This window comes from Cinclus cinclus, chromosome 7, assembly GCF_963662255.1.
Source record: "Cinclus cinclus chromosome 7, bCinCin1.1, whole genome shotgun sequence".
Lineage (NCBI taxonomy): Eukaryota > Metazoa > Chordata > Aves > Passeriformes > Cinclidae > Cinclus > Cinclus cinclus.
The window spans coordinates 32793767-32818492 of NC_085052.1; the positions used below are offsets into that span (position 1 = coordinate 32793767).

At 44.0% G+C, this 24726-nt stretch overlaps 1 protein-coding gene across 1 annotated transcript in view; it reads right to left on the minus strand.

Annotated features, from left to right (window-relative positions):
- Window positions 1-5852: 5852 nt before the first annotated feature.
- Window positions 5853-24726, minus strand: part of MCU (mitochondrial calcium uniporter) — a 75449-nt gene continuing 56575 nt past the window's right edge. The window contains exons 2-8 of the mRNA XM_062496236.1: window positions 16254-16323; window positions 12289-12459; window positions 11705-11809; window positions 9351-9511; window positions 8675-8878; window positions 7064-7180; window positions 5853-5997 (exon numbers count right to left, since the gene is read on the minus strand). Coding sequence (XP_062352220.1) covers window positions 5881-5997; window positions 7064-7180; window positions 8675-8878; window positions 9351-9511; window positions 11705-11809; window positions 12289-12459; window positions 16254-16323 — 945 coding nt within the window. The 3' untranslated portion in view covers window positions 5853-5880. The remainder of the gene's footprint in view (window positions 5998-7063; window positions 7181-8674; window positions 8879-9350; window positions 9512-11704; window positions 11810-12288; window positions 12460-16253; window positions 16324-24726) is intronic.

The window sequence follows — 24726 nt, forward strand, 5'->3', positions numbered from 1 at the left end:
ATTTGCACAGGACAGGGACCAGGGTGCTTGTCTGTCTTGCAGAGCCTGTACATTACAGAAAATTCTCAGTGACCTCTCTCTATCTGGGTGTGCCCCTGGGAGTGAAGTGCAATATATACTGCTCTTCTTCACCCCAGCACAGGAGTCTTTTTTCAGTGGTGAACAACTCTAGGGAACAACAAAAAAACCTCCAAATAAATAATTGCTATTGCTCCCATAAGGAAAAAAAAAATTCTTGTGGCTGTATTGTGCTGACAGCTGTGCAGTACCAGAAAGGTTTTTCCAACAACAGGAAAGGAGAACAGATTCGCTACACAAAGCTATCGTGGCAGATAACCCTCAAGAGGTGATTATGTGAATTCCCAGAAGAGAAACTAAAACTGAACAGAGAATAATACAGCCAGCTAGCCACCAGAATTTCTATTTTGCCACTTTCATTGAGAGGCTGGTCAACACTTCTGATGCCAGGTAAATATAACTGACAAGCCTGAATGGAACTCTCTGTTTGTTCACAGGTGCGTACAGCTCTCTGAGGCACCTCTTCACCACCTGCCTTTGTTTTGTAGCTGGTACATGAGCCTGTTACAACAAGGTTTTGACAGGTACATGTAAGTGACTGACAGCTGACAACACAGAGAAATGAACTGCAGCATCACAAATTGGAGCCTCAAAGGTGTCACCTACAGGCCCTATCAAATTCTCAAGAATGGATTTTAAGCAGGAGATGCCCTAGCATTCCCAGAGAGGACACTATCCCAAATCATCATAACATCTAGTTAAGTGGTCTCAAGCTGGAGAAGACAGTCTGCTACCTCTAAACACTTCTGGGAAGAAGCACCAGAGGCAACTCTTCTATCAGCGCCACTTCTTTGAAAGTTAATTTCAGTATATTCATAGCTCCAATTCCCCCACAATCAATCTCAGGGAACAGTAACATTTAGTCCTGAGAAGATAAATTGAGGAAAAAAGCCCAGACAAAAATCCTCCCTGCAAGGAGACTCTCTGAGAGGAAGACACAATTCCAATAGGGCATTCTGTGGGACCTGCACTCCCCAGCAAATACATTGTTCCTGACCTCCACATTTGCACCCCAAAGACTGATGTGCCCAACATCCCAAAAAGAATCAGGCTCAAGTTAGAATCTCTTAAAAGAAGCCACCAGTACTGTTTGAAAGCTATGAAGAAGGAAAGCAAAATGAAAATAGAGGGTAGGGATTTTATTTTGGTACCCAAGAGGGATGTTCTAAGCCTGCTATAAAGCCTGGGCATATCTCATTCACCTGCTCATTCTGCAGGTGGCAACCACCCTTCTTGTCCCTCCCAGAGATCTCTGCAGGGCTTTACCATCCTCACACAAGGAACCCAGTTTCTTCAAAGCATTGGGCTGGGCTGGAAAGTCTCGTACAGTTTGTAATGGACTCCCTAGTAAAAATACTTCAGCATTTGCTGAAGTGATCTTGGCTTTGTTAGAGCCACCTCTCAGGACACACCATTCCCTGGGAGGTGTGTGAAGCACAGCTCTGGGTGCAACCTGCAACCAGCCTAGAAGGAGCAAGAGGAAGAGCTAATCAGCACTTCCTGCAGGAGAGAGGGAGGAGAACCCAGCACACAGGACAGGCTCCCTTGTCTGGGACTGACTGGAGGATGCATGCTCACAATAAGCCCTGACAGGAAGCTGAGATGGTTTGTACTCAAGTCAAGGACTTTGAGATAGGCCTCGTTGCTGTAAACAACTTGTTCCAGGACTCAGAGCCAGTGGGAAAAGCTGTGAAGATCAGGGAGGGAGCACAAGCTGAGTGAAGGGTGGGCAAACTCAACACAAGTACAACCCTGAGAACCCATTAAAATCAAGCAAGTAGATCACTCCTAGTTAAGAGCAGCAGTTATTTCCTTTCCCTTAGTGGAGAACTGTGATGCACAACTTGGTGTTTTGAGAGTGTTTTCCCACAGGTCCTACAAACCCAGCATATTTTCCATGCTCCTCCATTTTCATCTGGAGGAGTTAAGAGCACAGACAGCACACCAACAACTGTAAAACTAGTCAGGGGCAGAAAGAGAAGCAGGACTCATCTTTTAAGAGTCCTCAGAGCCACAGCAGCACAGCCTAAGAGCAGCTTCTCCCCTGCTTCAGGGCTTAGGTACACCACAAGTCTAATTTTCATGACTGGATTTTATTTTTCACCCCTTTAACGTCAGTAAAGAAAATAAGCCTGATGGGTTTTAAAAACTGAATAATTAGCATCTATTGGGATAGGCAGAAGAATACTTAAGATATAAAAATCTCCTTCCTCTGTGAAAATGAAGCCATACAATGGGGCACAGAGGAAAGAAGCTTGTTTTTGCAACTCCACATGCACACAAAAAAAAAAAAAAAAAAAACCAAACCCAGGGGATATCAGAGAAATTGGACTACTGGCTCAAAGATAGGGCAGCTTGGCCAGCTTCACATGGCTGGCTCAGTGCCATGGTCTGACAGCCAACAGCAGCTCCAGAGCATCATGCAAACCCTCTTAAAGCCTATCTGGAAGCATAAGAACTTGCTGCAAGATGATCATCATTGCTGCCTGCCAGGCAGGAAGGGTTACAGGGGGTAAGAAAAAGGGTTTCTTCTTTGCTCTTCAGGAAAGAGGAGCCATGAACACCTTCCCTGCAGGGGTCTGCAAGGTAGAGCCTCAAGGGTGTGAAAAAGGCAACTTAATGCAGCTCTCCAGGAAGCTTTGAACTGGTCATACATTTATTTGAAAGCTCCCTCACAGAAGAGGTTAATCAAAAGAATGACAGAATTGGTAGAAAAAGCAGCATCTGAGCACTGCAATGCACTCTGCTGCTTCTCCCTCACCAGGGCTGAGGAATGCAGTGGTACATTAAAATTCAGGCAGCCCTGCCTGCTCTGCGTGTGCTGCCAGGGGGACAGGACCCTGTCACCTGCCTGGCTCCCAAAGGGGAAATAGCTGCTGAAAGAGAGCGTGTTGATGTTGAGATCCAACTGTGTGGATCAGGAGAGCAAACAAACCCTGCCCTTCCCTTCAGTGTTAGCTAGCATTCCAAGGCACTGAGACTGGAGTGGGAGGCTTGTGGGTTTTCAGGGCACAAATGCAGACACTTTCCTTACCCACACTGTCTCTAGAACAACATTAAAGCATGTGCAGGAACAGTTTTGTAACAGCATCTTCTTGCTTTCAAAATAGAGATGGTGGTGTTGAGATGTCACAAAGCCTCCTGTTCTCCTGGATGCCAAAATGGATGAATTCTTATGCAACTGAGCCAAACAATTTACCTAAGGGTGGCAGCAGCTCACCTGGGGACAGCAGCAGACTAAGGGCTGCTTGGAGGAAGGAGGCCTGTCAGCAGTGATTGACAACACACAGCTTCCAGCCCTTCCCTTCCAGCTTTGAAAAACACAAGAGCTGGCTTTTTCAAAAACAAGCTAATCATGGATGGTAAGTTTTTTAAGCAGTCCATGGGCACAATGGAAACCCGCACCAAGCGTCTCATCCTGATAACCCATAAGGTTTGGACAAAGCATACTCTGCTGATTCCCAAAGGTAATGAACAAATCACACATCACTATGAGAAAACAAACCATTCAAGGGTCCAAAAAGAAAGGAACTGAAGCCTAACACTCCATTTTTTCTCCAAAACAGCCCTTGAGTGCAGTATAGAAATACACTGACACCACAGGTACCTCTTTTGGGTTGCCTAGGTATTACCTGCCCATTTATATTCTTATCCTGTTACTGTGCTGGACAAACAAAGGAAGATCTTTGCTAGACCAAGTATCTCTACACCTCTACCTCACCACCTCAACTGCTCCTGAGATCCCTGTTAGGCAGCCAGGCCTGGCAGCCAGATCTCCATCCAGGCTTCTTCAGGAAAGCTATTATCTGCATCACCACGTCCTCAGGGAGGTAAGGTCAGTCAAGAAGACACAACCTAAACAAAAAGAAATGGAGGAAACTCAGGAGAGAGCTGCCACACAGGGAATATGCTTTTCTCAGCTGGGGGAAATAACATTATTCAAGAGCACTGATTCAAAAATTGAATAGTTATTTATTGTTCGAGAAGTACATTGCTCCTTTATACATATTTCATAAATGATACAGGATTTTACACATGTTCAGGTTTTTTTTTTTCTGTTTTTTTTTTTTTTTTTTTTTTTAAAGAAGGACTTTTCTCCATGCTCCCTCCCTCATCCCAAACACACACCAAGGATTCAGCTACAGGATTGTGTTCACTTTTTTCCTTTTAAAACTCATCACACAAACAGGATAAAACAGATAAAAAATAATCACACAACGTAATTAAATGGAAAGACAGAGGAAAAGGGGAAGGGAAAAAAAAAACCCAAAACTAGAAACATGCACCCATTCGGTCCAACATGCCACTGAGTGAGAAGAGGCAGCAATCCCAGCTGTGTTTCCACATCTGCAAGGCACCTGGCATCTAGTTAATACTGAATTATTTTCTTGCCTATATTTTTAAAACACGGTTCTCCAAAAAACCAGAAGCCTCTTTCCATGACACAGTGAGGAATAGTAGTGAAACATCAAAAAGAAGCAGCCAGTCTTTCTGCATATAAAGCTTAGTGTCCTTCTCCCACCTTCATCCTGTCTCCACAGCATTTATCAGCAGGATGCTAAACCAGACTGACCTGCTTTGAGTGAAGAGATGCTTTATCTGCTTAGAAAGCAGCCAGCCTTGGCTAAGAGAGAGGGCAATGGGTTGACCTTCCTTCCATTATTTCTTTTTAGCTAAGAACAAGAGATGTCATTAGCCACTCCAAAGAAATTCTGACCTGTGGACACAAGGTTCACTTAAAGCTACTTAATCAGGGGAAGTGCTACAGAACCAAAGCAGTTCTGTGTCTTGCACTGCAAGATCCCCAGGCCCTCAAAAAGCCTCTGGGCAAGGGAAATGCTTTGAGGATATATGAAACTTTCTATCCCATTACACAAGCAGTTGAGTATTGAGTTTCATTATTCCATGCTCCAAAACTGTTCATTTAAAAGCAGGAGTCATGACTCCAGCAGCAGTTTTGTAATCCCTTAAGCCTTCATAATTTCATAGTCCAGGTAGCTCTCAGATTTGGGGTAGGAAGAGGGGAACCTCCCTCTCTTAAGACTGAATATAAAAATTCGCTCATGCAATGCTGCCATGGATTTCTAGGAGGAGCTCAAGGGCACTGGGACACAAAGTTTATGGAGTTATTATGGAATAATCCAAAATATCGATTATCAAATGTCCAGAAGAAAACTCATTCCTTCTCTCACTTGGCTACAACCAATCTGTGCTACAAATAAGCAAAGGAGGAAGTCAGTGGAGCACAGGGGGGTGGGCTGGGAAGGGGAAGCTCACGGTTTTCCAGTAGAAAGCAGTCTTGTAGTAACTTTATAAAAGAGACCAGGTCTGACCAGAAGTGTGCGTGTTAATGGCGGTGGAGTGCAAGTTCTGATCACCAGCCAGAGCTCCAGGTGGCTTGGATTCTTTGTTCATTTTTTTTTCTCCTTTTGTTTTTTTCAAGAGAGAAAGAGAGATTGGAATCAGGTAAAGGAAAATTTAAAAAGCTAAGCAGGCTGCTGGTGTCTTATTAGGAAGCAGACCCTGCAAAGCTGGAAGAAGACACCCCTACACCCCAGCATTACATTCTTTTCATGAAACCCCCCAATCCTGTATTTGTACACAATTGCCATTCTGACAGATTTTAAAACGTGACTATTTGCCAAGCCCTTTTCAGAACTAACATTCCACAATGTCCCATCTTCAGATTTAAGAGATTTTCCCCCTTTACAGTCCTTTGTCTTGATTAAAGGTAAAAACCCTCCACCCCCCACACCATGTCCCAGCTTCCACCTGCAATGCTTTAATTAAAAAAGGCAAGAGCTATGAACAGGTTTTTTGCCGGGGTTCAGAGCTTCTTTGCTGATCAGTCCTTTTCAGAAATTTGCTGGATGGGCAGATGAACTTGCAGTGGGTCTCGAAGCCTCTTAAGGTCCAATTCTGCCTAAAAGCAAAAAACACCTTATAAAGCACAAGCTCCCAAAACAACTTCCCCCAGTACTATTTCCTTTTAGAGAAAGAAAAGCTTTCCCACATTTCCTTGTATTTTCCCTGTCCAGCAGGAAATTGTCCAAAAAGTGAAACAAAGCTGCAGGCTTACATTTAGGAAAAAATTCTCAGCTGTATTTCTCTGAACTTGTCTGCACACAGTCACTTAAAGGAATAGGTTAGGGAAGATTTGGATCCCTGTAAACTCACTGGAATTTTTTTTTTTTTAAAGCCAACAAAAACCCAACAAACCAACATTCCAACTAGATTATTAGAAGAAGAAAACTAGAAGAAAAGCTCCAGGAAAATACGGCAGGAACCCCAGAAACACCTATGTGTCCTTCCTTATGAAGTTTGTTCTCCAAGGCTGGGGGAGAACTCATCTTACCCTGGATATCTTACACTGTCATTTCCAAAGTCTGTGAATAAAGTATGATAGAGAGCAGTGAAAAATAACGTGGTAACTCTGCTGCTTCTGCTCATACCATCCTTCTGCAATAATGCTCTGAGAAACACAAGGAAACATCTCTATTAGAGTCCTTTCTGAACAGATCCCACAGTGTGGATAATCTGTCAAGGGTGTCTGGAGTCTTAGAAATCTGCCCCCACTGACTTTAACAATACAGCTACATTTTCTGAACGTTATTTTCCAGGACTGCACTGAAGACCTGAACTGAAGGGATGCAAGACTTCATTCCTCACTAAATCCATCTGGTGTGTAGGAGCTGAGAAGAAAAGAAAGCTTGAATTAGGCTCCTCTGAGGCATAAAGAGTCTGAAGCTACTCAAGATTTGCCAGCAGTTTCTGAAAGGCCCCTAAGATTGATACGGATTTCATGTTGATTTACACTTCTATTCTTGGGAATATCAAAGCCAATTCAGTGATGGCAGTGGGGCTGTGACAAAAAAATAGGCTGAAAACTTAAAATACATTCATTCTTGCTTGAGGTGTCTCTATTAATAGTAATGAAGAGCAAGCAGTAATTTCATTATCTTGTTTCTGAAAAAATTCTTGTTACCTGAGCAATTGCATCCTTGAGTTGATTGTATTTCTCTAGATCAAATCTTGTCTTTTTGGCTCCTTTATGGAAAAATAGTAAGTACTGTCTGTCTCTGGCATCTGGATAAACATATTCCTGAAGAGAAGAAAAGGAGAGAAAACAGGAATAAAGCTACAGCAGGGAGGCAGCACAGGATGCCATAGCATAGGATGTATCAGGTGTGTTTGGGAGAATGACCAGTTTCTGACAGAAGGAACAAGCCTGGTCCAAGCTCACACAGTGGTGGGTGACCCCTGCCAGCAGCTAAACCCCCACCCAATCACTCACTTCTACACAGCTGGATGGGAGAGAGAAGAGAATCCAAAGGTAGGAAAAAAAAAATTATGCGCAAAGTTAAAGGCAGCTTAGTAACTGATGACAAAAACCTGCAACGAGAGTGATGCAAAAGCAATCACTGACCACCTCCTGCCAGCAGACCAGTGTCCAGCCAGACTCTGAGCAACAGCTGCTTTGGAGAGACTCCCTCCCCATTTATTAAAAAATGTGCCATTAAGTGGTATGGAGTATCAGTTTGGTCAGTTCAGGGTAGCTGGGCTAGATGTGTTCCCTCCTCCCAGCCTATTCCCAGGGATGGGAAGCAGGGTGTTGGGAGGGGGCAGACCAGGGAAGAACAAAAACCAGAGAAGGCCTTGAGGCTGTACCAGCACTACTCAGCAATAGCAAAAGCACTGCTGTGTTACCAAGGCTGTCTTGGTCACAAGTGGCAAACACTGCACCACACCAGTTGCTCTGAAGAACATTAACTCCATCCCAACCAGACCCAGCAAAGTCAGACATTTGCTTCTCTACTCATTTGTTACACTCCAGCAGTGAATTACTATCACCTTCCTCCTGTCCCCAGTGTGTGAATCCTTCCATGCAGAGACAACAAGAACTAACATTTCATACTGACAAGTTTGTGAGGAAAAAAGGAGGGAGAAGAAGCTATAAATACTGTCCCTGAAATGATGCAGCTGACAGACCCTTGGACACCATGCTGGAACACCTGCAGCATCTGTTCTGACAGCCCTGTTACAGTAGAGACAATCTGAGCCCTCCCTTCCTCATTATTTAGGCGGGATTAGGAGCTCGTGAGACAAACCATGCACTAGAAAATCCTCAGAGAATCTGTCACAGTTACAAGGATCCAGAGACAGAGTCTGGATGGGAGGCTAGATCTGTGAAAGGCATTTCCAATGAGATGCCTGATTCTTGGGCTCTTTAAAAAAGGCTAATGTGGCATGTGAGAGGGGTGGGCTTCCTTCAAGCTCAGAAGTACCTCCTGCAGCCCTACCTGTCTGTACTGACAATATCTGCCAGCAGATGAATCTGTTTGGCCACAGCAGTCAGCCACCAAACACAGAAAAGCATTTCTGGCAAGACATACCAGCCAGGAACCCCATGAGAACACCCCACAGGCACACACCACCTCCCTGGCCAGCACAAATTCAGTAAGTGGCATCTGGGTTCCAACAGGGCAAGGAAGGGGCAAAGCAGCTTCTACCAGGCACAACTTGGCTATTTTTCTAGGTAGTAGAGCCCAGAGAAAGTCTTCTACTGAAGTGTCAACATCAGCACAACAAATCCTACCTGGCGGGTCATTACGAAATAAGCATACATTGCCATGGCACTACCATAGGTGATGAAATAGGTCACTGGTTCCATAATGTCCCAAGAATATTCCCACCAGGTCAGGCGGGCCAGAATCCCAAACTGAGTGGCCATGTAGGCCAGGCCTCCCCACAACACCAAGGTTGTCCTCTTCTCTGCTTTCCTGCTGAGCTCCATCCTTACCTGCAAGAAGGCAGAAACACACACCTTGCAGTCTCAGAAGTAATTACATTAATATTGTTGAGATAATAGTAGTCCCTTATATTAACAGTAACATCAAGTGGTTTGAAACATGATTTGATTAAGCATGATGCTTATACAAACAAACCTAAACCTTTTTTCCATCACTAACTTGTCGTCATCTATATTTACTCTGAGCATGCTCTAAATGCCTCAGGAAAGTATTTATTTCTCTGTGTTCAGAGAGGTTCTGGTGCATTAGCCCCAGTCTTCATTTACTAACAAGCTCATTTCTAACTATTTAAAGCAAGGAAACAACATATTTCCACAGAAACCAGAAGTAGGCATGGTTTGGTAAACACTTGGTTCGGTGATCTTAAAACTATTTGAAGCATGCCAGGGACCCAATTAAAGCCTGGAAATACATTCAAGCTGTATTTGGAGGATAAATACAACACACTGAGAAATTCCTTACTTTTTCTAGAGGTGCTAGTTGCTCCTTCAATTGCTCTAGTCTCCCTATCAGCTCCTTCTCCTTGTTCAGCTGGTGCTCCTCGATGCTCAAGGCTGTGTACAACTGCTGAACCAACGTCTTCACATCATTCAGCGTCGTGGCATTTTCATGGCTTAAGAGCTCTAGGGAAAAAAACAGAGGCTGCATTTCACACCTGTGCCCACAGGGCTTCTCCTGTGCCCTTGGGAAACCGCTTTTTGTCTGCACCGGAAATGAACAAAACTGTCTTTTCATCAGAGAAATCCTTGGAAGAGCTCCAGCACTCTAAGACAATGTGACTCCCTTGAAAGAAAACCAGGCTTTACTACTGGATATTCCTAAAATGTGATAAGAACAAGGAAAACAGAGATGTCCTATAAGGCTGGCCAGATGTCAACAGCTGCTTCTGATTCACATTTACACACAAGTCAAATGAACTAAACTAGCCACTATCCATCACACCAGCTGTTAACCAGAGTTTTGGTGGTGGCAGCTGAACATTGTGGGTTAGGGACCCCACAACAGCCCCATCAGCAGCATTTTTGAGTGCCAGTGCCAAGAATTGTTGCCCAATGCTCTGTGTTGTGCTCCCCTTGCTGTGCTGTCTGCAAAGGAGTGAAGTTCTCCTTCACAGTATCTAGAAACAAAAACAGGGCCATGACTCAAACACCTTTATCACTGCATTGCAACTCAAAAAGGATTCCTAGAGGATGCCAGTTTGTAAAGGAGTTGCGTCTACTTGTACTGTCTTACAGTCCACAGGTGAAAAAAAAAGAAGCTTGAAATTCAAGCAAAAGATTTTTACATTAACCAAATAAAATTAGTTTTTGTGGCATCCTTGGACTTGTACCTAAAGTCAACAAAATATTATTTTACCAACTCAAAATGCTATGGACAGCTTAAGTCTGAACATCAACAACTTGAGGGAAAAAAGTGATTCAGTTGCCTGTGCCAAGACACACAAAGTACCAAATTTCATTCTAGTAAAGGGCTCCTGTTCTCCTACGAAGAAAAAAAAAATCCATGTGTATCTACTGAGGTGACCATCAAGCAATACTTATTTAAAACGACAGTATTCTGGCCTTTCCATTTTCAAATACACAAGCTGATCTTGTAAAAATGCAAAAGCAACAGCTGAAAAGTTTGACAGAACAAATCTCAGCACCTCTTTGCAGGCACATTCATTTCAGCACAAACTATAGAAATCTCCTTGTCAAGTGCATCCTAGGAGACAATTTCCTGTAACCTTGGTGATCCAAGAGCTCACTTATCAGCACACAGTGGGTGACAGAGCAGAGTAACTTCTTTGTGTGTGTGATATCCAATGGTTTAGATATCCAGTCTTAGTGGAGAGCTTCCTGCTAAGGTGCTTTTAATTGAGATGGGGAAAAAAAAAGTCATCTCTAGTAGAGGTCAGCCTACACCACACTTGGGGGAGAAAGATCATTTCACCCAGTACTGCACTCCCAGTTCCAGAATAACAGAACAATAACATCCTTCAAATCTGTGAGCCAAGAGCCAAACAGAACAGCACTTCCCAAGCTGTCCCTTTTGTTCAAATCCTCAGAGGTTACAGGCATGCAAGAGCCTGGTATTTTATGAAGGCTATGAAGGTGCCCAGAAGAAAGAGGGCAGAATAAAAACACTGAGTTCCTGCCTTCCCCAGTAATGCTAAAGTGTCTTAAAAGCTTTTTGCAGGTTTTCATACCTTGAAAATCACACATGTCCAAAGAATAATATTGAAATTGATTTTCTTATTGACTCAAAGTAGGCTGGTTTCCCTTCCTTTTCTACCTGATTCTTCATAAGACAACCTTCTAAAGGCACAGTCTCCTTTATTTCACTGGTAGCTAACAAGATTTTGAGGTTTATCTGCAATATTCAAAGTACCACACTTAAATGGAATCAATGTTAGCTGTCAGGGGAAAGCAACAATTTATTCTTCCAAAACAGACAATCTAAGTTTCAATCTAATTTCCATCTTGTATTGTATTCCTTCAGAACAAGTTAAATTAAATTACTTCTCAGTCATTAAAAAAAAAAATAAAATTGAAAAACTTAGAAATGAAAAGGAATTCTATTTCTTTGTTTATGCCTCTTGAGGGCTGGGGGCACCAGCTTTGAACAGAATGAAATATCTGCTTTTCATTAGTGATTATTCTGATTGCTTGGATATCTCCAAATTGGGCTCCAAGGGCAGGATTAGAAATCACAAGGCTTCCCTTTAGAAACAACACTTCATGCTCCTGAACAAGTTAATAAAGCACGTTGCAATGAAGCAGGGAACTGAATACTGAAACGTACTCCCAGTGCCGAGCAGAAGCAGGCTGCTTTACCTCTCTTTGGTGGTCTGACGTGGTACGAGACATCATTAATGATCAGCTTGAAGTCATCCAGCAGAAGCAGGTCTATGCCCGTGGAGGAGGCCACTCGTGTGCCATCTGTAAAGAAAACACAGATGATGCATTAAGCAGGAGGAACAAAGGATTTTAAGCATGCTGTGGCTAAGTTGTGACACCATCTCAAATCCGGCTGTTTGGTTTCTAATCTCTCCAGAGGACAACGAAAGGTGAGAGTGACTGAGTTCTCACTGCTACAGGAGGATACTGCTTCCCATGTAGTAGTTCACCTCTCACACCCAATTCCTTATAAATCAATTTACACATCTAGGTAGGTTGCATAGCTTGCATCTTTCCCACTAAATGGTGGGGAACTCACCAGAAAACATCTCCCTTAGAACTGATTTCCTTGGCAGCCCTGACTACAAAACATTCTTACTCTAGGAACAGCATTTCTATCTTCTGCTCTTTCAGGAAGTTTGAAGAACTCAACACCAGAGCAAACTTTTACTTCAAAAGCAAAGGGCCGGATGCAAACAGCCAGCAAGCAAGTAAATCAATTAGTTTGTAAACAACAGTACCTGCTGAGTAGATTGCAACCCGATCAATTCCTCTGTCCTCTGCCCGCAGCTGTTGCAAGAACACCCCGACAGAGTCTGAGATGGGTTTCAGGGTGAACTGGCAGCGCTCACGCCGCGATGGAAGACTCACAGAAATCACAGGCAACCCGTTTTGGTAAACCACCGTCACTTCTACAGAGACAACAAAAGTACAAGTTTATCACTAAGGGATAACGGATCTTCTCTACTTGTTCCATGGAAGAAGAGGCAAACTTGACTATAATCTGAATACAGCAGACTAAACCTTTGGTTTTCTCAAGAGATGTGGCCAAAGAAAAATGGAGGTAAGGCCGAGATTCTCAGTCCAGTAACTCAGCAGAACTTTTCTGTAATTTGTAAAAGTTACTTTAAATACAGTCATCTTTGTTCTAAAAGCAACACGACATCTAAAAGCAGTAACATGGTATGCTTTGGTTAGGTTTTGAGAATAAAAGCATTTTGGACTATGAAAGACAAAACACTTGTGTTTATATCAGGATTTATAGCTGAGCAGACGAAGGCAGATTGTGTCTATTAGGAAACATCAACGAAGGACCCACTTCAAAAGTTTTTATTATTGTTTAGTTCTGGTTTCCTCCTCCTTGTCCTGAGGCAAGACATAAGAAAGCAGTCAGGAGCATAAGGTTGTAGGAGAGCAGAACTCTGGGTTTAGGCTTCAAGGTCATTTCATCTAAAATTCATGGGATCAATATGCTTTGTACTTCTCCAGAAAGGCATTACTACTTAGGTGTAGATAAAACAAGATTTTCCATTTCTTTGGTGCTGCCTAAAGCTCTTGTGAGAGCGTTCTTGAGGATTTCTGTAATTCTAAAATCCATGACCTGCATGAGCTGTAAGATGGTTATTATTTTACTGATACAACCTGTTCTGTGTGCTTCGTGAGATTGCATACATAGAAAACAGAAGTTAAAAGTTCATATTCCCTTTTACTGAAGCACAGCCACAACTGTCCTGAAGTGATGTAGCTCTAAGATATAGCAGCACATCTCCAAATTATTTGTTTTCAAAGGTATCCTTCTTATGTAAAAACATACAGGGTTTTTTATTGCTCAGAGCATTTGCTGTGTCTCAAGGATGGTGCAGTCACACCCACCCACAATTCATCTGCCTCAGTAGCCCAACCTGTGGCAGCTTTGGTCAACTCTTGTCTCCTTAAACTCACTGAACTCATGGATTGACATGCTAAGTCATTTTAAGCTGCTAACATCAAAACCAGTCAGTCAAAAAGTCAACAGAAGTAGAAATAAGGGCAAATAATGTTATTTTAACTAGCAAAGGGAACTATGAGGACAAGTCCTGGGGCCACACACCTTTGCAAAAATGGGGGATTGTGGATATTGAGAAAGGATGTACCAAGTGCACTTTCACAAAATCAGAACTCTCTTTTCATTCTTAACTACCACACACCCTCATGAAATGAATCAAGCATAATAAAGCTTTTTCCCCTCTTGCAAGGGATTGCTGCCTTCAAGTCCTTAAAGACTAGGCAGAAGCAACCAAGAATGGACACCTAAAACAACTAAAGCATCCTAAGAGGCCCCAGTATTTGAAACCCTATCAATGCCTATTCTCAAGGCTCAGACATCTGACAGGATTTTAGTAGCTTTAGTGTTTTGAAGCGCAGAATTCAGGAACAACAATCAGATATTTACTGGAAAGAAATAAAGCAAAGTGCCAATTTATTTGGACTGTCAGACAATTTAGAGCTCCTTAGCAGCAGCTGTTATGACACCAGCTATCAGGTTTTCTTTAAATTAAAAAAGCTACCTGGACTACACAGGCAGTGAAGCAGGTTTTTTTGCAGAGCACAAGAGAGAACAATGTTTACATTTACACTTTTTCCATGTATCTCCACTGCTACCACACCACAACCACAGCTCCAGGCCTGCCAGCTCTGCAGGAACTGCCTACCAGGAACAGCCCTGCTGCATTTTAGGAGTAATCAGCATTAGGAGAACAAACAAAGCCTTTTACTAGGACTTCCAGTTTAGGTGAAGTATTAAAGACCAAATTATTTCCCTTCAAACACAGGGTCAGTAAGTCTTTAAATACAGCTGCTTTATGCTTTCCTTGCAAAAACCATCTAAAAGTAATTTCCTAGCTTAATTCACTGGCAGGGAAAGTCTGTAAGTCCAGGTTGATCCTCTCATCACCTCCCACACAAGTAATGCTGATCAGATTTTTACTGCATTGAAGAGGGAAGAGGCAAAAGAAAAAAAGGAAGGAAATCTGAAGGACACAACAACATAAACCCAGCAGACAGCAGCAGGCAGCTCCAGTAAAAGTTATTAACAAGCCCTCACTCTTCTCTCCCACAGCCCCCTGCGTCTTCTGCATCTACTCCACAAGTTACTAAGTGGACAAAGCATTTGGCACCTCACTAATTACAGAGCTAAGGTTTCAGCCAATCCTCTGCTAGTTAAATTTTAAGCCAGCATTTAAATGCATGGCAAGTGAAAGAAATTATTTTGATATAAGTGTGCTTCACTTACATTTACAGTCACTTACAGCCTGGTCAGGAATGGTGCTAAATGAGACCATGGAGGATTTGAGAAGCTTTACATGCTATATTAAGGCTGGGGTTGCTTTGAGGTATGAGTTCCATCCAAGCATCACAAAGTTTTAAGTCAATCTTATGTGCATCAGCAACAGGTCACGGGTCTTTTTCTTAAAAAGATTTCCATTTTTGCTTAAGGTCAATTTGAGCAACAGATGAGGTCAAAATGAAGTACAGTGAAAGAAAAAAGTGTGGCCAAATAAGCAAGTGTTAAACATTGGCTACTGGTAAAGGCAAAATTATCAGAAGAAATAATGAGATAATTACTCAAGCACAACACAAGGAGAGGTAAAATCAAATCAGGCACAGGCAGACACCTTCTCAACCTTACACATCCTCTACACTTCTACCTGTTTAAGCCCCCAGGTTTTCATGTAAGCTCTGCAGAGCAGTCATGTTCTCTTTGTCTTTGCACACTTGTCTTCCTGGCAGTAGAAGCAGGAACCCTTCATTTATTAGCCTTCAGACCTTATTAACAAGCCTTAACAAGGAGAAGATCCACTCAATGCTCACATCTGGCAGCACAAGTGCTCCACTTCTTGTGCACAGCATGCAGATGTTAAGCACACAGCAAGCTGAAAGCTGCTCCTTTCCTCTTTGCGTTGCGGCGCACCAAGATTTTCAAAGTTCCACCAGTGCATCCTTTTGCTTTATGCTCGACAGCCTTTTCAAAAAAACCTCATATGTTTGAACTGTCGAAGAATTTAAATAAAGGAATAACATTGCCTTGGCTTCACAACTTATTCACTGCAGTAAATGATGCTGTTGACCTTTTTGGCATGTAGCTGATATGAACTGCACTTCTGTAACATAAATGGAATTAAGGGGGCAGGTAGGGTCAGGCTGAAGGGACCTCAGTGGGTTTTCTGGTGCCACCTCCCTGCTCAAGCAGGGACATCCTAGAGCACAGAATTGTGTCCAGACAGTTCTGGAGCATCCTCAGTGAGGGAGACTCCACAACCTCTCTGTTCCAGTGCACAGGGGAAGTTCTTCCTCACGTTCAGGTAGAATTTCCTGTGCATCAGTTTCTGCCCTTTGCCTCGTGTCCTAGTGCTTGGCACCACTGAACAGACGCTGGCTCCAGCCTTTGGCACCTCCCTGCAGGAAGGATCATACAGACCTCACAGCTACATCAGAAAGAAGCCTGGCAAAAAGATTTGGACAGCTGCACGCAGCTCCATCTTTCTTTATAAAACCCGTCCAGTTTTGTAAGGACAGTTCATAGAAAAGTTGTCCATTGCCTTAATTCTTGTTACCGTTGTTCTCTGGACCGGTGCCCAGCCAAAAAAGCCTCAACCAGAAAAGGGGGCAGGGAATGTGAGTTAGGGGAGTTCAGGCGAGGCGGGAGCTGGCGCACGTGTGTACTCACCATCAGATGGCACTACGGTACTGCAATACACCACCCTCACGCTCTGCCAAGGAGACAGCCGCTGATGCACCTGGAAAACAGGCACAGAAAAAGGACAAATGTTCCGAGTCTGGCAAGATCCGGCCCAGCGCCACCTCCTGTGCCCCCTTCCCCAATGCCCTCACCAGGTGCTTCCTCCTCCCGTCCGCTGCAGGAGCAGCCACGGAGCCGGAGGGAGCACCTGTCAGGAACAGCCTCTTCCCTTCCCATCTGCCACCCCACAGGGCTTCCCCCCGCAGCCAAGTTCACCTCTACACACACCTAGCTGAGAATCTAGCACGGAACAGCTGTGGTTTGTTTGCCTTCGTGGGATATGTATTTTTACAGCCACACGGTCAACCAGTTTTAAGAAATCCATTGAGCTTACTACACAGACACTGAGTAGAAACCATATCGAAGCACAAGGCTTTAAAGGTTAAAAATAGGTAAGTTTTTTTTGCATTAACCAGGAGGGATGTTTACAGAGTTGTGGATTAACAGGTTCATTCTCTTTGGTAGTTTTCCATGCCAACAATCCTTTTTTTCGTGTCCTTACAGACGGAAGCCAAACTCTGAGACACGCGGTAGTAAATATGCCTGTGAGTAGAAGAACAAATTGTTCCAGCATAAAAAGCAGTAATTGTAATACTAAGCTATAAAACTAAAAAAACCCAACTGCCCAACAGGAAGAAAGCACATGAATGGGTTTGTATGTTCTGCAGACTTAGCAAGAGACTCATTTGCCCATGAAAATCTACAACCAGACTGATTTAAAGCCTGCCTCTTAGATTATATTATACCAGTTATATACTAATTCTTCCCCAAGACCAAAATTACAACTCTGGCACAAACCAGCTCAAATGTAAACCAGAGTAAGGCATAACACACCAGCTCTCACCTGTCTCTAGTGGTTTATATTTCAATGGCTAGTCCCAGATTTTTCAACAGCTGTGGTCCAGTTTGGACATCCCTATGGTCTGGGATATTTTTTCTTTGCTGATTGCAAAAACACAGCTGTCAAACCTTCATTTTTATAAAGGTATCTTACAGGGAGGACTTGTTTAAGTAAATTTTGAATGAAATTTATAAACAAAACCCAAGTTGTTGACTAGTTCTCTGCCAAATTGTCCAAACATCTGTGTTTCATGAGGTTGCCTTTGATAATCTACTTTAAATGGCTTTAATTGCTACTTCCCTTGTCCTCTGAAGCCTGATATCCAAACCAAGGAGAATTTCCACTAGTCTTTGTTGAAAGCAGGACCTTTGGCCCTGATGGTCACTGCACTGACAACTCTAGAAATTCACTGTGATGCATGCTGCATTTATACTTCATTTCTATCAGTTCTGACAATGAAAATCAGTCATTTTCAATTTGTCTCCTCTCAAATGCATTTTCATCTTCCCAGGGTCTAATCAGACACAGGAGAAGAAGTGGGCACCACACAGCTGTAACTCAAGGGGGAAGCCGAATGTTTCAGCAAAAGTAATGTTGTAAAAAAAACCACCTGTGTGTCAGGAACCAAAGGGCAATTTTGCCTTTTTGTAAATGAAATAAACAAGTCTTCTTGACTGTGACACCATGTGCTATTGTTGAGCAACCAGGATTACCCCTCCCACTGGAAAAAGAACAGGTTTTAGACTCAAAACTATCTGAGAAAAACACAGCTACAGCCCCACATACTGTACACATCTAGCTCTGCTGTCTTGGCATTACTATTATAATTTTAACAAAGTCAGAAGCTTCAAGGATCAGATGTGGGACCACATGTAAATCGATTTTCAGAACCAATTTTTACCTAAGGAGGGAAATTTCAGTCCTTCCAAAAACAGTATCAGATACAAAAACAAGTGGGCAGAACTGACTCAGTGAGACACAAACTCTCCCCAGTCAGAGAGCACTACCCCAAGGACTGTTTACAGACCTGTTTTACCTCGCTCCACAGCACAGCTAGCACTGATGGAAGTTTTTACTGCTTCACTCTCCCCCTCTACACAACATAATTCATTCATTTTTCAAACACTGCACAGCAGGACTCTGCCTTTCTACCAGATGGGCATGGCAGCCCAAAAAACACAGTTCTCAGAACATCCTAAACCCAGCACTATCCCACTGCAAAATAGCTGGAAGAAATTATCAGCTAGCACATGCAAAGACTTTACCTTAAGGCTATGAGTATCTGACAGATACAAGCTCACTCCAGAAGCCTCCTGCCCTCATAAAACATAACAGGAAAAAGGCAAAACAGGTTGAAAAAACCAGGACATGTTAGGTGACTCATCAAAAAGCTGAGGTGTCCCCAGACTTAACCCCTTGCACAATTCTTGCATCTCAATATGGCCTGAACCCCTTTGTTTCCTTAGCACTTCCCTCCCCAGCAGTGTACTGCCAATACATTTTACAGGAAAAACGTTGTTAAAACACTCGTATCTGTCACTCCTGCAGCTCTGAACTGTGCTGCTGGTACAATTCCTTATTGGCAAAAACAGGCTCTGCTGGCTAGGAAGGGAAAAAAGCAACAAATGAACTCAAAACTGAGCAGAGACCAAGATGTCATGATATGTCATCGAAGGTTAGCAAGAGCTTAAGGAGTCATCCATCATTTTTATTCCTGAAGGGAGACTGTTGTTTTAAAATTGAGATGGATAGAAATGTTTGAAGCCATTATCCAATGTCTGCAGTTCAACAGCTTCCTACAGAAAGGTGTCACAAGGATGAAGATGGGGATCAGAGCAGTGCAGGGCAGAGAGAGGAACTGGTTTCAAGTCTTACTGACCAGATCTGCCCCTCAGGCAGCCAACAGCTCACCCTTCACCCAGCAAAGTGTGGAATAACTGCACCCAAATTTCAGTCGAGACAGACTTGTCCACCTCTCCCAAAACAAGCAATACCTGGGAGTGTGAAAAGCACCAAAGCCAGACAGCTGAAATGAGAAGCTTTAAGCACCAGGATAACTTTCTGGGTCTTACAAGAACACACGCAGGAATTCACATTCCACATCCATCAGATCATTCATTTCCTCCCTTATCTGCAGTAAGATGCATGTTAAGAGGCTCAGGGTTATGCAGCATCTGCGCTCTCAAAATGATTAAAGGAGCAAGAGGAAAAAAGTCCCAGTCCTCTACCTAAAAACTAATGCTTCCCCCAGCCTTGTCCAGGTCTGCAGTAGACAACCCGAATGTAAAAACAACAGCATTTCTATAGGTCCTAATGTAGCTTTCTCAATACTACCTGGGTGACAAAGTTAATCAAAGCCTTGCTGGAAAAATCTGCCTTTTGGCTACCAGTGAGTGCTCTCTGATGGAAAAAGAGGGAGCAGCTCCTGTTCTCCAGGTATGCAATTATCCATGTCAGAATGCTAACAACTTTAGGAGACTGAGTCTCCAAACCCAAATTAAAATCAGAACAGAGGTTGGTCATAGGGAAAAAAAAAAAAAAAGACACCCCAAGCATGAAAAAAAGTGAACATCTTACTCTAGAACTCAAGTAAAACATGGTGCTTACTCATTACTTGGAGTACAAGTGCAGCAAAAACTGTAGAGCTTTTGCGAAAAATAGAGCATTCTCTGCATAAAAATTTCTTACTACAAGTAAAGCATTTAAGAGACACTTTTGCAAATGCTTCTGGCAACATCTATTTTACAAGCTGTGAGGGCCCTCCTTTATATGAGGCTGCCTTAAGTCTGATACTAAGCAGCTCACCTTTTCCAACAAGAAAACAGCTATTTTCCTCTCTATCCCGACTTCTGCTGCATGAAACACTGAATGTCTTTCCTGGCTCTAAAAGTGGTTATCCTAAAACCTCCAGGTTGGAATCTCAGCGATGAAAATTGCTGCGAGCTTCTCCAAGCAGCCACAGCAACCCAAGCCACCCACCTCAAACATGCTGAAGGGCTCCATTTATCTATCTTTCCCTCATTTCTGCTCCTGTACTCCATCTGTTAGATTTTGGTCTCTCTTGAACAGCACTTCGATGCTACATTACCAAAGTCCCCTTCTGTCCTCCTCTTTTCTTTCCCCTTCATACCAGCTGTGAAGGAGTCTCAGGACAAAACCATGCCCTGACCAAACCTGCTGCCCGAGGGATGGATGTGTGACTTCCCAACACAGTCAGTGTTTTTGCACCACCACATAAGCTCAGACTGGATTTAAGCACATTGAGCTGTGAGGGATTGACTGGGGCCAGCTGCTCCCTCACTGCTCAGGAACAGGACAGGAGGATGCAGGATAAAAGGATAAAGGCAGGGAGATCAGTCACCACTGGCTTAACAGACTGGACTAAGGGAAAGTTGATTTATTTTGCCAGTTAAATTAGATAACATCAAGAAACAGGCTGAAAAGAACACTTTCCCCCAAGCCAATCTTTTATCCAGGATCCATCTCAGCTCAGAATCCCTTTAGACCCTGCACACTGAGATCCTTCATCCCCTGAGCACCCCACAGAGAGACCCCTCAGCCCCAAACACCTCCCAGAGATCAGTGACTCTTCAACCCCAGACACCCCTCAGCCTCCTGAGACACCCCACAGATATCAGACTTCCTTCAGCCCTGTGAGACCCCACAAAACCATCACAGAGACCTCTCAGCCCCATGACACCCCACAAAACCATCAGAGACCTTCTGGCATCAGACACCTCAGATATCAAGAGACCACTCAGCCTCAGGCACCCCTCACAGAGACCCCTCAGCCCCATGACACTCCACAAAACCACAGAGACCCCCTCAGCCCCATGACACCCCACAAAACCATCACAGAGACCCCCTCAGCCCCATGACACCCCACAAAACCATCACAGAGACCCCCTCAGCCCCATGACACTCCACAAAACCATCACAGAGACCCCCTCAGCCCCATGACACTCCACAAAACCATCACAGAGACCCCCTCAGCCCCATGACACCCCACAAAACCATCACAGAGATTCCACAGCCCCATGGAGGACCCACACAGCCCTCACAGAGACCCCACAGCCCCATGGAGGACCCACAAAACCATCACAGAGACCCCCTCAGCCCCATGGAGGACCCATGAAACCATCAGAGACCCCACAGCCCCATGGAGGACCCATGAAACCATCAGAGACCCCACAGCCCCATGGAGGACCCACACAGCCATCAGAGACCCCTCAGCCACAGATATCCCAGGTATCAGGGATCTCTCAGCCTCACACACCCCACACAGCTCCCTCCCAGCCCCAGGCAACCCATCCAGCAGCCATTAAACCATTCTGCCACTAAATCCCTTAACCAAGGAGCCCGTGTGGGGCTCTGAGCACTCGCAGGACCTTCCCACCCCACCGAGGGGTGACAGGGGAAGATGGCGGCGCCTTATGAGGGACCTGCCTGCTCCAGGCACTGCCAACTTCAGCTAATTCCTGCTAATTCCTCCTCAGTATCCTCCCTGCCTTCCTCAGACACCTCCAAAGGGATCAAAACAGGCCTGTCTGGCACTGGAGATGTCTGCCTGCATCTCTCACCCCCCCCCTTCTTTTCTTTCTGAGGTGCCTGGATGCCATCGCCCGCTGCCACGATCTCTCTTCGAGAGAAAAAAATATTAAAAAAAAAAAAAACAAACCAACCCAAAGAGACCAAAAACCCCAACATCTCAATCTTCCTTTGAAACTGAGCCAAACTTTACAACAGGGATTTGCAGCCCTGCATGGAAGACCTTCTCCAGCTTCTGGATACATTCACATAACCAATACATCTGTGTATTATTTCCGTCTTTCCCTCCAGGCATGCACCAGGGCTGCTGTTCAGGGCTCTGGGATGGGATGTGATAAAACACTCCTGGCAAGGGTACTGCTCACAGTGCATCCCTGCAAACCCCCTGGGATTTGGCTGGAGAGGGAATGCAGTGGGGAAAACCCCTGTATCCAGGTGCTGTGCCCTGGCAGTGATAGCAAAAAGCCATAAACTTCTGAGCACAATTTTCTCCAAGTCCAAACTGCTGGTTTTTCTCAATCGTACAGCTCGTCTCTCAGGAGCCAAACACTTGTCTGATTAAATCCCACTGGCTTGAACTCATTCCTCTCTCTCTTTGACAGCACACCCTAACTCCATCCCACTCAAGAGGTCAGATTTTCCACCAAAAAGAACATTTTGCGCCCACTGTCTCCACAGGGCAGCGTTCCATGCAGAACTGAACTGCAGTGCTATTCTTCATGGATTTTTTTTTCTTCTGTATTTTAAAATCAGCCTGCAGACGGACACACAAAAAAAAAAAGCAATGCCAGCAAGATGTGGGAAGTGTTATTCTTTACATTTGGAAGCACTCTGTACGACCTATGTGTTAGCAAATGAGCTGCATTTGCCTCAGTTCTCATTCCTGCCTGAATTTTCTCTTCTTCCAGCATTAGTACAAAGCTCTATCACATCTGCTAGAAAGGGAACATAAACAGGAGGTGAGCTATAAATATTTGCTTCTCATCCTGCTTCCTTTGCCCATCTGCCTAAAAAGAAGCAGGTAATCCACAGTGTCCAGGAAGAGGAGGGGGTAGGAGAAAGATTAATTCTCCGCACAAAAGGGAAAAAGCTTTTTTTAAGTAACTGTTCCTCATCCTTCCATTGTGTCTTTCTCCCAGGCATTACTGCTGCTCTGGAGATACTGAAAGAAGGAGCTGCAGCAGGAACTGTTGTTGAGGAGGAACATCACTGCATTTGATGGCTTTGATTGAGCCTCTGGGAGACAAGAGGGGGAAGAGGAGGTAATAAAAGGGAAAAAAGTTGAGCTGACATGTTAACCATATCAGTCAGGCAGAATCTATTGCTTTTAACAGGTGCTTCCCTTGCCACCATCCACATCAATTTCTGCCCAACTAGAAACCTAATCAAAACCCCAAACTAAAACCTTCTCTCAGCCTACATTCTTCATTTTAATGCAAGCATCAGTAACGTATAGAGAATTACCCTACTCCTAATTTAAGACAGATGATAGGCAGGGTACACCAGACCCTCACACTCCCTCTTCCATCCAACCTTCACATAGTCCTTCCCACCTCTTGGCAGACAACACAAAACAGGGCTGCAACTTCTCCCTGACAGTTTGTGATGCCAGATCACAGTTTCACCATGAAAATATTTTTGCTTTACTAGGGCAGGATGGTATGGATTTCACTTCTTTAATATAATCCTCATGGTTACTAGGGGGAAAAAAAAAAAAAAGCTGAGAATTTTAATTCCTTTGAATCCTGAAGGCTTGAAACACAGAAACCAAACAAAACACTGGGATGCATTTAAACCCTGTGTAAACTTTGAAACCTGAGAGTTAAATTTCTTTCCCTAATTTCCAGATTCATCACTTGAACCTGACTGAAAATCTTACTGAATCTTTTCTCAAAATTAAGGGGGCTGTCAATCACTGTTTAAAAATAGTTTGAAGAATTCAGTGAGTTCTGAGCTCACTAATTTCAGGGATTTTGTCTCTTTCAGCCACTCACAGCTGGAAAACAGCATAACTAAGAGAGAAACATCAGATGGATTCCCCTCAGCGATTTCCCCAGGGCAGCTTAGCTGTTGGTTTGTTTGCTTTCTTGCTTGATTTTTCTTCCTCTAGCACTTACCAACCCCATTAGGCAACTCCTTTAGTTAAGCAACTCTGTTACAGCCAGTTTCAAATGAGAGCTCTTGCCCATCTTCTCCCACTGCAAGAAGAGCTTCCTGGTGAGGAAACGGGACCTCACTGACATCCCTTGCACTTCCAGCATCAAAAACGAAACAACACAGAGTTATGGAGCGAGATTCCCACCAGTGCAAGGAAATTCCTCCTGCCTCAGCGCGTGCTGGGGAGCAGCCAACTCACACTGGTTTTCCAGGGAAATCAACTCGGAGACGAGGGAACCTCGCTTTCAGCTCTTGAAAAGACACAGCAGGCTCTTACAGACTTGGGAGTCGGCGCCAGCACATGCACAGCTTGGGAGGATCTGAAATACTGAAAGGTGAAACATCCTGAAAGGCACAGCAGCCCAGCACATCCCACTGCTGGGGGAGTCCTATACCATCAGTTCCCTGCAGGAAAGCACAACACAAAAAGATCTCATCTCTCTGGCTAACCTTACACCTGGGTTTGGTCCAAAAAGTGGTGGAACAGAAAGGTAAGTACGCTCAGACAGCAAGAGGCTGTACCCACAAAGTCACATCCAGTCAGCCCACAAAAAGTGGTTCCTTCTCTTGGGTTATGAGCTTTACAGGGTGAGCCTAGAGGCCAAACTCACTTTAGATTGAATCCTTTATGAGGCACTTAGCAGGGAAGTTTAAGAGTGTTGCCCAGAAGTGCCAGACAAGCTTTACAGATATACTCTGATTCTTACAAGCTCAGGTCCTAATAAAAAAATTACATTTGGCTACAAATACCTGCAGCTAATTAACACTGGCCAGGTTTTTTCTGGAAGAAATACAAAAGTGTAGGATGTTTGGCTTGGCATTCTTCCCTGCTTTCTACACTCAGTCTGCAGCAGT